The 14,524-nt window shown below is 37.3% G+C and overlaps 1 protein-coding gene across 1 annotated transcript in view; it reads left to right on the top strand.

The window, feature by feature from the left end:
• LOC106878851 (THO complex subunit 2) overlaps positions 1 to 14,524 on the top strand; it is a 199,221-nt gene that overhangs the window by 30,089 nt on the left and 154,608 nt on the right. The window contains exons 3-11 of the mRNA XM_052972430.2: positions 92 to 143; positions 3,740 to 3,810; positions 5,166 to 5,287; positions 6,469 to 6,602; positions 8,201 to 8,361; positions 9,807 to 9,899; positions 12,013 to 12,162; positions 12,275 to 12,447; positions 14,190 to 14,382. Of these exons, the coding sequence (XP_052828390.1) occupies positions 92 to 143; positions 3,740 to 3,810; positions 5,166 to 5,287; positions 6,469 to 6,602; positions 8,201 to 8,361; positions 9,807 to 9,899; positions 12,013 to 12,162; positions 12,275 to 12,447; positions 14,190 to 14,382 (1,149 nt within the window). The remainder of the gene's footprint in view (positions 1 to 91; positions 144 to 3,739; positions 3,811 to 5,165; positions 5,288 to 6,468; positions 6,603 to 8,200; positions 8,362 to 9,806; positions 9,900 to 12,012; positions 12,163 to 12,274; positions 12,448 to 14,189; positions 14,383 to 14,524) is intronic.

The raw sequence follows: 14,524 nt of genomic DNA, 5'->3' as shown, positions 1-14,524 counted from the left end.
TTAGGAAATGTTTGGTAAAGTTCTGTTGTTAGACTATTATTGCTGACTGATGTCATATTCATGTGTCAATATCTCATCTTTCTTTTTCTAGGATTTCCACAAAGAGCTACCTTCATTACTTGCTAGTATTCTCAGCATAATAGGTAAGGAAAAAATATTTCCTGTAAAATTTCATCTTTTCATTTGATCAAGGTTCATAGAAACTGCGAGTGTATTGGGTAGGAAGTAACTAAAAGTTTGTTTTTATTTACACCACAAACACACACACACATTTATACATGCAGGCATGCCTATATGGTAAAAAGTTTGATTCCCAGCCATAAGGTTCCTGGTTCAGTCCCGCTGCATGCCACCTTGGGCAAGTGTCTTCTACTATAGTCTTGGGCCAACCAAAGCCTTGTGAGTGGATTTGGTAGACGGAAACTTTAAAAAGTTTGTTGTTTGTATGGGGTGGGGTTGTCCACCACCACCACTTGACAACTGGTGTTAGTGTGTTTACATCCTCGTAGCCTAGCAGTTTGGCAATAGAGAATGATAGAATAAGTACCAGGCTTTAAAAGGAAATACTAAGGCCTGCCAGTGCCCCTGGACTGGCTCTTGTGTGGGTGGCACATAAAATACACCATTTTGAGCGTGGCCGTTGCCAGTACCGCCTGACTGGCCTTCGTGCCAGTGGCACGTAAAAGCACCCTCTGAGTGGTTCGCGTTAGGAAGGGCATCCAGCTGTAGAAACTCTGCCAAATCAGATTGGAGCCTGGTGTAGCCATCTGGTTTCACCAGTCCTCAGTCAAATCGTCCAACCCATGCTAGCATGGAAAGCAGACGTTAAACGACGATGATGATGATGATGATTCATTTGACTAAAAATTCTTCAAGGCAAAGCCCCAACCTGGCTGCAATCTAATGAGTGAAACAAACAAAAGAGTAAAAAGATGTATGTTTGTGGGAGTGAGTTACTATTTCTTTGATCTTCACATGTGTTCACTGATTGTAAACAATGGCCTGCTGATAGTGTTTTTCGCTTGCAGTCCACTGTGAAAGCATGGCCGATATATCTTGACATTGTACAATCTTTGTGATGAAAAGGCTCATTCATTTGAAGTCATTCAATTTCAGTTCTATACATGTCCGAGTTGTTATTGTTCCATAAATAGACTGGGAGATTACTCACTTGGGAACAAGGGAGTGTTGGCAACAGAAAGAGCACTGGGCACCCAATGTACTTTGCCTCAGTGTACTCTTATTTTACCCACGCATGCTTGGAAATGTTGACATTAAAACAATGATGATGATGAATCAGATCAACATTAAACTTGGCAGTCCTTTGCAAAACAAGAATGTTCCTGCTGTAGAAAATGGTAAAATCACTAAACCGAATCATCATTGTCATCATCATTACCATCACCATAATCATCACCACCACTACCACCAGAATTATGATGATGTCCACTTTTCCATGCTTGCATGGGTTAGACAGAGTTTATTGAGGGTGATTTTGTATGGCCAGGTGCCCTTCCTGTCACCAACCCTCACCTGTTTCCAAGCAAGGCAATAATTTCCCCATGGCCAGGCATTTTCTTGGAGAATGTTGGAAATGAATGACACTGCTTGCATGACTGACAATCATTTACAGCTATTACACAATGTCAATTCAAGAAGACACAAACACACACATATATATTTTTTAGTGTGTCATGTAAAGTAGGCTCTAATAAACTAATAATTGATGGCTGATTATAAAAATGATGTCATTGTAGACCATCTTATCTACATTATCTTGGGGTTCCTTGTATTACTCTTTACTCTTTTACTTGTTTCAGTCATTTGACTGCGGCCATGCTGGAGCATCACCTTTAGTCGAGTAAATCGACCCCAGGATTTATTCTTTGAAAACCTAGTACTTATTCTATCAGTCTCTTTTGCCGAACCGCTAAGTTACGGGGACGTAAACACACCAGCTTCGGGTGTCAAGCGATGTTGTGGGGACAACCAGACACACACACACACACACATATATATATACATATACATATATACAACAGGCTTCTTTCAGTTTCTGTCTACCAAATCCACTCACAAGGTTTTGATCGGCCTGATATTTTAGTAGAAGACATTTGCCCAAAGTGTCATGCAGTGGGACTGAACCCAGAACCATGTGGTTGGTAAGCAAGCTACTTACCACACAGCCACTCCTATGCCTACCATCAGCTTCCTTAGTTTCTTCTTTGGTTTTGCTTCAAACTAAATCTGTTCAGGTGAATAGCTAATTGTTTGTTCGTGGTTACATTCATTTGTGGTTTGGATAAAGATTTATTATTACTTTTGTTACTGTATTTATTTTGAGATGCTCTCTGTTTCTTTCAATTGCTTTAAATATAACAAAGAATTTAGTAAAATAACTTATCATTCAGCTAGTGTTAGGAACATAAATTGTGACTAAGGTTTGGTGGAAGATTTTAATTCAAAACTTATGAAAACAAGACATTTGTACTCAGCCAGAGCTGGTTTCAGCTGGGTTGGTAATGAAAGGGGTTAAAGCAGTATTTTATGTCCAGATCCCCTTCTTGTCTGCCGCTCACCACATTTTTTTAAGTTGTGGATTTTTCCTTCCACTAGTCACTTCAAGTTGAAAGCACAGAGCTACAGGATGTATTAGAGATGTAATCATGCTATGGCTGTTTAGAGATATAATCATGCTATGGAGTTGTAATCATGCTATGGTGCAAATGTTATCATGTGAAGACATGCAGGATGTATTGTATTTTCCTGCATACAAGTTAAATTTTTCAGACTGAAATTCACTGTTAGAAAAAGTAGATTGATATATACACCAAGATGACTTAAAGGGACCGAAAATTTGATGTGAAATGTAACAGGATTTGGAAAGATAGAGATGGTGTTTAAATGTTTATATTAAATACATCAGTTTGTATGCCGGAAAATATGGTAAACATTCTTACTCAAATACAAACACATATACACACTACCACTACCTTCGTCATCATTACAGTATCCACATACCCATACTTGCATAGGTCAGGCAGAATTTGTGGAGGTAGATTTTCCATGGCCGAATGCTTTTCCTGTCACCAACCTTGCCTGTTTTCAAGCAAGACCAGACATATTTTCATGAAAGATTGGAAATGAAGAGCACTGCTTGTATGATGGTGATGTCTGTTTAGAGTGATCATGTGATGTCAAGTCAATGACACAAATGCACACACACATCCACATCCACATGGGCTTCTTTCAGTTTCTGTTAACAAAATCCATTCAGAAGGCTTTGATCATTCCAGGTCTATGGTAGATGTCAGTTGCCCAAGGTCCCATGCAGTAGGACTGAACCTGAAACTATTTTGTTGGGAAGTAAATGTCTCAACCACACAGCCGGGCCTGCACTTTACACACATGCATGCACCCCCTCCACACATACACGCATGTACATAGATATATGCTAGGCTTCCACATAGTTTCCTCCAACTGATTTCATGCAAGGTATTGAGTTGCCTGAAGCTATTCTAAAAGACACTTGGACAACATGCCACATTCTAGAACAAATCTTGAAACCATGAAGGTAGAACTGAACTGAACTCTGTATCCACACAGCCCTACCTGCACCTATCACAGCTGTACCAAGACAGATTTTTAGTTTCTCATGTTATAAGTTATTCTATGTAAATGATGCTGTGATTCTATATTTGATTATCCTTATGCAATAAATTTGTATCTTCCCTTGTAGATGTTGAATCAAGTTGCAGTGATGATAAACAACAGCGAGATCGGTTTCTTCTATTGGTTTCTGGCATGGTGGTAAGTTTTCTTAATACATCTGTTTTATGAAGTTCCTTAGGTCCAAGATGAGTTGTTTATAAGGATAAGAACTCTGCTGACTATTAACCTCAGAGGCGAGGGACGAGGTGGTGAAGCATCTTTGAATGTTGGGCTTCACACAGGCTTCACAAGTGACTGAGACCATGTCGATATGCTGTGCTTGAGAGGACTATCAAGCCAAGTGAAACTGTGGCCATGACCATTGCCAGTATCATGTAAATGGCATCCATGAAATCATGGTCATGGCTGTTAGCAGTGTCATGTAAATGGCACCTGTGCCAGTGGCATGTATAAAGCACCCATTACACTCAGAGTAGTTGATGTTAGGAAGGGCATCCAACCATAGAAACCATGCCAAATCAGACTGGTGCCTGGTTCAGTGCTCCAGCTTACAGGTTCCAGTCAAGTAAACTTCTTAACAACACAGCCATGCTTGCACCTGTAGCACTACCTGTGTGGTTATATGAAGTGGTTGGCATTGGCATTTAGAGTATTCAGCTGTAGAAACCTTTGTAAAGCAGACATTGGAGTTTGGTACAGTCCTCCATCTTAATGGATTCTGTCAAACCATCCAACCCATTCCAGAGTGACAAACATTAAATGATGAGGATGATGGTGATGACCTGATTGTTAGGCTTGTATAATGTCCATTGTCATGAAGGGTGCTGAGATGATTCTTAGTCCTACTGGTACCCAGGCAATTAGGGCTGTCAGTACAACATGAATGCTACTCCTCCTGTGTGAGAGTCACTGTTGACTTTGTATTTTAAGGTCACTGGCTGCTCAGCCTCCCTAGATGAGCTTTAGCAGAGGACGTCAACAACCACGAAGGTGGCATATATCTTATTTTGTTTTGATTTCTGTTGATGTTTTCTAAGTAAGAAATGTATTCTTAAAGCAGGGCCTTAAACTCTTCTTTGCACCACAACCAACCTGGAAGAGCAGGTCTGTATTTAGCAACCTTTCACTGTTTCATGCCTACAGACAAGTACTAAATGTTATATTTTGTGTCTCTTGAAGGGGCTGTCACACCAACACAAATCCTATTAACTCTTCTTAGACATTAACAATTCCCACAAAATATAATCATCATTGTCATCACCACCATCATCACTTAATGTCCATCTTCCATGCATGCATGGGGAGGATGGTTCACAAGAGCTGGCCAGGTAGAAAAACTACTCTATGCTACTCTGTTATGAAATTTGTTATAATTTCATTTGATTAACTTTCTGAAAATTAATTCAAAGAACGATTAAAAGCCATTATGATTAGAAATTTTCACTTGGTTTCTTTCTTGATTTTTTCTTTTTTTCTTTTTTTTTTTTTTCTAGGGTATTGTCCCTGATTGTGTTTTGAAAGAGAGATTGGACCAAGAGACTTTAGAATGTGTGGGTTTAATACAATCTAAACAGCTCTTCCAACAAAAATATGTTAAAACCAAGACAAAACTCTAGTAAGTATATTTTTGTTTCTGATTCCATTTATTCCTTATATCTATTTTTCTATTGTGGAGGCGCAATGGCCTAGTGGTTAGGGCAGTGGACTCGCAGTCATAGGATCGCGGTTTCGATTCCCAGACCGGATGTTGTGAGTGTTTATTAAGTGAAAACACCTAAAGCTCCACGAGGCTCCGGCAGGGGATGGTGGCGAACCTTGCTGTACTCTTTCACCACAACTTTCTCTCACTCTTACTTCCTGTTTCTGTTGTGCCTGTAATTCAAAGGGTCAGCCTTGTCACACTGAATATCCCCGAGAACTACGTTAAGGGTACACGTGTCTGTGGAATGTTCAGCCACTTTTACGTTAATTTCACGAGCAGGCTGTTCCGTTGATCGGATCAACTGGAACCCTCGACATCGTAAGCGACGGAGTGCCAACAACAATATTTTTCTATCATTATATTTTGTATATATTTTTGTATCATTCTAAATCTTGTTTATTCACTGTTACCACAATTGCTACCTACTCTTCTTTGATCATTCTTTTAAATCAACACCCTTGTTCTTGATATCCCCTTCTACTCATTTTAATTGGTATGTCATTTTTTATTTATTCTATTTTTTTTATTCATTTGTCTTTTTCTACTCTTAAACATCACTGGTTTCAGTGTTCATTCCTTTGCTTATCTGCTATTTTTCTATTGCAGTCTTTGACCATTCTAATACCTTACTTCATTCTCCCCTATCAAAACACTCCCTTCATTTCCTTTTCTTCTTCTTACTCCCTCTTTATTCCTTTTCTTTTCTGGTACTTCCATTTTTTCCTCTTTCTTTTTTCTAAGTTTTTCTTTTTTTTCCTTTTGTTATATTTTCTCACCACCACCACATCATGTAACAGAAAACCTATATATAAATATGCAGATTCAATTATTTTTCAGTAACTTGCCTGAAGACTCTGTGCACCCACAGGTGAACTCAGAATTGCAAGAGACTAACTCGACCAAAATAATACAAATATGTATATATAATAGATTTTAATAATAATTTTGTGCATTGTTTCAACTGTGTGTAGTGTGTAGCAACTAGTCTGGAAACAACAGAACTACACCTGTACCTTACACAGAAGCATATTTCTATTTCATTATCTTCTGCAATATTTCATCTGTGTGTAACATCTAGTTTGGTATATTTGCAGCTACAAACAACAGAAATTCAACTTACTTCGTGAAGAAAGTGAAGGTTATGCAAAACTTATGAGTGAACTAAATCAAGACCTGTCAGATGGTATTGGGTATTTGCAAGTACTGGAAACTATCAAGTCATTGATAGGTTGGTAAACTGGATTATCATGTGTTATGTGTTATGTAGTAATCTTCAGAAATCATCTATTATTCTACCTTTATTGCAATGCCATAGCAGATAATGGAGCGCAATGTAGTTCTGTGTCATGTGGAATTCTGTCAAACCATCTAACCCCTGCCAGCAAGGAAGAGGGAAGTTAAAAGGATACTGATTTTTATAAACCAAGTGGTTTAGCTGTTGCACTCTTGATTGCTAGATCGTGGGTTCAATTCCCTGATGGGGCATTACATTGTGTTCTTGAGCATAACACTTCATTTCACATTGCTCCAGTCCTATTTTTGATCAATGGGAATTGTTGGCATGCTTGCCTGGCCAGCAGGGTGGTGTCTTTTGAAGGCTAAAACAATGCAAAAGTGCATTGTGATCAGTGATGTATTACATCTGATAGCCTAGTCAGTCATGTGATCACATGGCATGTGGCATATAAATTATTGTGTATGTGTGTGCGTGCGTGTATGCATGCATGCATGTGTGTATATATTTTTGTTTTTTGTCTTTTTTTTTTTTAATACTAACAAAGGTAAGATGGTTTAACTGGAACTAGTAAGCCAGAGAGCTGCATCAGGTTCCATGGTCTGTTTTGGCTTGGTTTCTATGGCTGGATGCTCTTCCTAATGTCAACTACTTCACAAATTGCTCTGGGTGTCGTTGGCATGTCACTGGCATGGATGCCTTTTTTTTTTTTTATTTATATGTATATATCTATACACACACACACACACACACACACACACACACACACACACAACACGTGTGTGTTTCCTTATCTTGACATTACATGCTAGTTGTAAATGAATGTCAGTCACACAAGCAACCTCATTCATTTGCAATCTTCTCTCAAAAAATCATGTCCACATGTCCAGCCTTTGTGCTGTTCATGCACAAAGGAATAGAAATAAGTGTTAATTTTGTTGGATACAGGTGGGTGCTGGCAACAAGAAGGGCATCTGGCCAGAGAAAATTTTCCTCTGAATTTTGCTTGACCCATGCAAGTATGGAAAAGTAGACGTTAAAATGTGATGATGATAAATCAAAAATAGAGGGTAAAAAATAATGGTTACTTGTTTATTTCCAGGTGCTTTTGGTATCTTTCAGTGAATAATAACATTGTTTAAATTAGTTACATATTGATGAATTTAAACCTTACTACACTGAGGTATTCTCTTGAGCAGTGGTTCTCAACCATTTGATGTTTAAAAACTAGATTTATAGAATGTTATTTCTTGATATTTTCACATATTAATTTGTGTAGGTTGAACTATGTAAAATGTTTGAGAAAAAACCTAGCTGTTTCTTGCAATACATACCAGTACCTATTCCAAAAACAAAATTTCTTTCAGGGGCCCTTAAAATACTATTGTGGATCCCCAATTTACTATTTTGTTGTGTGGACCCTGGTTGAGAATCGCTGCTCTTGAGCATGTTAGATAACTTTGCTCCAGTTTACCTGACATAAAACAAGTTCTACTCCTACTTTGCTTTGAGTGGTGATCAGTAAGATGTGGACATTTGTCTGTAAAAACAGTTTTATTTTATTCATTGTATTTAAATTCTTTCTTTTGTAGGTTGCTTTGATCTTGACCCCAATAGAGTGCTCGATATACTGCTGGAATCGTTTGAGTGCCGTCCTGAGAATGAACAATTTTTCATTGCTTTGTTTAAACTGTACATGAGTGAACAGAGGACTTTGTGTCATGTACTTGGGTTCAAATTTCATTTTTATCAGGTAATATAGATTCACAATCCTTTTCTTGTTTGCAAAAAATTTGGTGTCTAACATAGGTGCAGTAGCTCAAATTTTAGGGGGTTGTATATTCACTAATATTGGCTTCAAGTTTTGGCACAGGGCCAGCAATTTTGTGAGATGGGTAAGTTGATTACATTGACCCCAGTACTCAAATAGTACTTATTTTATAAACCCTGAAAAGATTAAAGGTGAAGTCAACCCTGGCAGAATTCGAACTCAGAACATAAAGACAGACAAAATACTGTTAAGCATTTTTTGCCCAGTGTGCTAATGATTCTGCTATCTCACCACCTTATATTCTCTAATATTGGATTCAAATTTTGGCATAAGGCCAGCAATTTCAGAGGAGGAGGCTAAGTTCATTAAATTGGCTCCAATGCTCAACTGGTACTTATTTTATGGATCACAAAAGGATGAAAGACAAAGGTCAGCCCAAGCAGAATTTGAACTTAGAACATAAAGATGGATGAAATACTGCTAAGCATTTTGCCTGACTTGCTAACGATTCTGCCAGCTCGCAGCCTTATATTCACTAATATTGACCACAGTTTATTACTGCTACAGTCTTTATTGATTCCTGAAAGGCTAATAGACAAAAGTCAACTTTGGTGGGATTTGAACTCAGAAGCTAACTAAACACATTTTGTCCATCAGTCTAGTGATTCTGTCAATTTGCTCCCATCCCTCACTTTTGTATACTTAGATATTGATGAGAATCATGTGTTAGTTTCTGCAAATGGCTTGGATTCTTAAAGCAAGAAATGGAAGAATTATGAAACTATATTTTTATATATGATTAAGAAGCTCATTTTGCAAAGTGGTGGTTTTGGGTTCAGTCCCACTACACAACACCTTGACAGCCTCAGGTTGACTAATGCCTCATAAATGGAAGCTGTAGAAGAATGTCTGTTTGTGTGTGTCTGTCATCTCCCTACTACTAACTGACAGCTGGTGTTGGTTTGTTTATATCCTTAGTAGTTCAGTAAAAGGGTCTGATAGAATAAGTACCAGACTTAAAACAACGTAAGTACTGGAGTTAGTTGGTTTGATTGAAACCCTTCAAGGTTCTATACAAGTCAAATTTGATTAATTAACTAAATAAATCAAGGATTGTCTAACTTTAAATGATAATCCTTGGTAACATAAAAGAAATATTTAGAGGCTATCATCACATCAATATTTTTTTAGCTATTGTTGTTAAGCCCTAGGTCAGCCTTGGCTGATCAGACACTGATCAAACATGCTCCACCCATGACGATCTCATATCTTTGTATATCCAAGACTACATTGTCTAACATAAGCTTTGTTTTTGAGACGTGATGCTTTTCTAGCAGGCTTGAGTGTTTATAAGTATTTGAAATGGGTGGTTGTGTAAAGTACACGTGTTGGTTATGGTTTTAAAATGTCACTATTTATTTTTACAGTCTGCTGCTGAAGATAGTCCAGATTCTTTGTATAAAGTTGCAGCACTTTTATTAAAACATAACCTCATAGAACTGGATGACTTATATCCACATGTAAGTACATATATATTCCTTCATTTTTTTTTACTTGTTTCAGTCATTTGACTGCAGCCATGCTGGAGCACTGCCTCTAGTTGAAGAAATCAACCCCAGGACTTATTCTTTGCAAGCCTAGTACTTATTCTATCTAGTCCTTTTTGCCGAACTGCTAAGTTATGGGGATATAAACACACCAACATCAGTTGTCAGTCTGTGGTGGGGCACAAACACACACATACATATACGATTGGCTTCTTTCAGTTTCCGTCTACCAAATCTGCTCACAAGGTTTTGGTTGGCCCGATGCTATAGTAAAAGACACTTGTCCAAGATGCCATGCAGTAGGACTGAACCCGGGACCATGTGTTTGGGAAGCAAACTTCTTACCACACCTGCACCTGTGTGTGTGTGTGTACACACACACACACACACACACACACACACACAGTTATGAACTTGTATTGCCAGATTCCTTATGTGAAGAAAAAACTAACTGTATAAAGGGCACTGATACACTCAAACACACATGCGGTAACTTCACTGGCAGCTGCAACAATATCAGCAACAATGGCAACAACAACATCTACCATGATAGCATCAGTGTGGGCAAACAAACACAAACACAGTGAGTTACAAGAACAGTACGTAAGGTCGAATTCAAGGGTAACAGCATCGACAATAGGGTAGGGGATGGGGCTGAGGGGAGGGACATAGTACTACTAAGAGCAATGACACACACACAAACCCAGATGCATGCGCATATTACGATATACATCTTAGAAGAATAGAATGGAATAAGCAGAGCAAGAGCATACATGCAGATGGAAGATGTCACTGAGGAGGTCACAGATGTGTGATGAAAGATGGACAATGGACACGAGTTAGAATAAGAACATTAATAAACGAGTGAAGATTGAATATATAGTGCATGTGTTTATTTGGCAAAAAAAAAAAAAATACCATCCCAAAATACATCAATATATATATATGTATACACACACATATGGTTCTATATATATTTTTTTTATACATTGGTCAACTTTCTTCAATTTTTTAATTGTTTTATTCATCTTATTGGTTGTTGAAAATTTCAATAAAAGGGTACAGGCACAACAGTGTGGTTAAGAAGTTTGTTTTGCAACTATGTGGTTTCAGTCACACTGCACAGTACTTTGGGCAAATGTCTTCTACTTTAACCCCACACTGATTGAAGCCTTGTGAGTGAATTTGGTAGACAAAAACTGAAATAAATCTTATTGTGTGTGTGTGTTTTGACATTATGTAGTAATTGTAGATGAATGTAATTTGTGTGTACAATCTTCTACGAAAACCTAGAGAGAATATTACCTTGTTTGGAAACCTGTAAGGGCTGGCAACAGGAAGAGCATCAGACCATAGAAAATCCGACTCAATGAATTCTATCTTAGCCATGCAAAGGTGACATTAAAACAACAATGCTGATACATACTTGCATGCAGACATTTGTGTGTTGTGGTATCCTTGTCTTGATTTCACTGTGATGATGCATGGCTAAGTGGTTAGGGTATTTGGCTTAAGATTGTAAAGTGAGTTCAATTCCTGGTGATGTGTTGTGTCCTTGAGCAAGACACTTTATTTCATGTTACTCTAGTTCACTCAGCTGGCAAAAATGAGTTGTACAAGCCCTGTCACTCTGTGTCATGCTGAATCTCCCTGAGATGTATGTTAAGGGTACATGTATCTGTGGAGTGCTCAGCCACTTGCAGGTTGTTCTGCTGATTGGATTGGAATCCTTGTCCATCATAACCGGCAGAGTGCCAGTTTTGATTTCACCAGATACTTGTAACAGATGCCACTGTTGAATGAATGGTGCTTGCAATCCTCCATGAAAACATGTCTGAACTAGGGAAAATATTACCTTACTTAGAAATGTGTAAGGGTTGGTGAAAAGAAGAGCATCCAGCCACAGAAAAATCTGCCTCAGCTTTAACTCAATGCAAGCATGGAAAAGCAAATGTTAAAATGGAATGATGATATTGGTAATTTTTGATAAGAAACAGAAAATAAGAAGCAAAATTACTTTTTATGTGTTTTATTGAAATGTTTAAATTCAGCAAATAATAGATTGATTTGAACGCATCTTTTGCAGTTATGTCCTGCTGATACGAGCATCGTTGAGTATCACCAACGTATTTTACTGGAGGCTAAGCAACTAGCTCGCAAGCTTAGTATAGTTTGTGTGTCAGACAAGGCCAATGAGAAGGACAAAGAAAATGATAACGATGCTAAAATCAATCTAGTAAGTATGAAATTTGGAATTATATTTTAAAGAAATCCCTTTCTATTATATTTAATAATAGTTTCTGTTGTTGATTTGATGTTAATTTCTTGTTTTGTTTCATTTCTTTTAGCAAGACAGCAATCAGAAACTTGGCTTGTGCAAAGCCTTGCTAAGTGTTGGAGATTGGCCACATGCTAAAGCTATTATGGATAGAATCCCTGATTACTTTGTCACATCTCATAAACCAACAGCTCAAGCCTTGTGTACTTTAATCCATTCACTAATTGAACCTATATACAGGGAGTAAGTTATGTCTATTTTATTCCTTCAATCACTATGCATTAATTTATCTTTTAGTTATCAATTTGTTATCATTGGTTTCAAATTTTGGCATGTGACAATCAGATTTTTTTGTGGGGTGGAATAAGTTGATTATATAAACCCCAATGCTCCACTGGTACTTATTTTTATCAGCCCTGAAAGGATGAAAAGCAAAGCTGATCTTGATAGCATTTAAACTCAGAACATAAAGAGCTGGAAGAAATGCCACTAAGCATTTTATCCATTGCAGTAACAATTCTGCTAGCTTGCTGCCTTTCAATTTATCATTCTCATCTCATAAACCTACAGTTCAATTATTGAGTGCTTTAACTATTTTAGTACCAACTTGCATGAGTCTGCCCCTGGTTCTATAATACCAACATTTCAAATATCAACTGTTTCAAAGTGTTCTAAACTAAAACAAAATTTCATGTTAATTTATGTTCCAAATACCAGCTTAATAATGACAAAGTTCTAATAAATTCTTCAGTATTTTCAAAATAATGTGTAAAAAGTTAGTGTATTGTAACAGAAATATGTTAATGAAAAAGAATAATCCATTCCCTTATTTGAACTTATTCAAGAGTAAGTTGTATTTATGTTACTGCTTCATCAGTTGATATTACAAAGTTATTGATTTGTTCTCAATAACATCAGATGTCTGCTTTTCTATGCTAGTATGGGTTATACAGTCCTTCATAGTTGAGTTGGTTATTATTAAGAGTTATTGTTCTCCTAAATTTGAGTTGGGGACTATGTCTTGCTACAGTTTCCCAGGCTGGATGCCTTAATTTACAGTGTGTTCTGGATGCATTTTATTGTAGCACCAGCACTAAAGGGCCACCTTATCATCGTCATCATTATTTCCAGCAAAACTAAAGAGGCATCTCTACTCTATGTTGTCTCCATTTTGTCATGACACCTGCGCTAAAGAAGTTTGTCTCATCCTGGCAAGATGAAAGAATGTCTCCCTCTTCTCTTAGTTTTCTCTCTCCCTGAGTTTTTTTTCTTTCTCACACAACTAGGTGGGAAGAATACCCAGACAAAAGGGTGATAGAAAAGAGTGGAATTGTAGTAGGGAATTCTATAGAAACATCATGCCCAAGAGGATGATAAAAGAACCGAAGAGATAGTTATATTATGAGTGGTGACAAGGAGATGAATAAAAATAACCTGAGCATTGTGATATTAGAGGAGAGATTGGTTTATAGATGAGTGAGTAGTGGAAGTGAAAGAATGCTGGATCTCAGTAATATGTGGAAGAGATAAAAATTAATGTGGTGGTGAATCATGGATACTATGAAAATGGGTGATCATGAATGCGTGAGAGTGATGGCTATGAATAAGTGATAGGGGAGGTCATCACAGTTCGAATCCTTGTTTGAAGTTACTGCTCTTCTTAGTGAGTCAAGGATCACGTCTTGTTAACAGGTTTTAGTTTGGGCATAGTTTTTCCTATCACCAATCACTTTATTGTGGCACCAGCACTAGAGATGTTATCTTGTCTCCAGCAAGATTAGCAAGTTCTCTCTATTTGTTTACTAGAGGGTTCTCCTGTCCTTAAGAGAATTCCCTCAACTTGTCTTTATTTGCTCATTCCTTTCTTTCCCACACAACCAAGTAGTTGAACGATTTTTTAAAAATGAATTCATGACTATGCAAATCTCTGAAATTTGAAATTTCATCTTGTAATTAATAATTTTTTTGTAATATTTTCTTCTTAGAAACACTGGTTTTCCTGCTGCAGTTTTGAAAAGGAAATCGAAAGACAAAATCCAAAATTTGGAAAGAGCTGGTTCTTTCCTAAAACTATACGAAGATGTTTTTCCAATGTTGACTTATCTTGGTCCACATGCTTCATATGATGTCATTCTTTTGGTGAAATTTATTCGAATTGGGAAAAGTTTTATGATTAAAGTATGAATTATTCCTCTCCTATATATTTCTATTTCAGTTATTAATAAATAGAAATTAATTTGATAACACTATTACCATCATCACACTACTACCATTTATCATAAGCAGTTAAGCTTAGTCATCTCCTTCACAAAGCTCAATG

The sequence above is a fragment of the Octopus bimaculoides genome, chromosome 13 (genome assembly GCF_046866305.1).
Source record: "Octopus bimaculoides isolate indiv1 chromosome 13, ASM4686630v1, whole genome shotgun sequence".
Taxonomy (NCBI): domain Eukaryota; kingdom Metazoa; phylum Mollusca; class Cephalopoda; order Octopoda; family Octopodidae; genus Octopus; species Octopus bimaculoides.
Note: the sequence above shows the minus strand (reverse complement) of the source record. Positions and strands in the feature narration are given on the sequence as shown.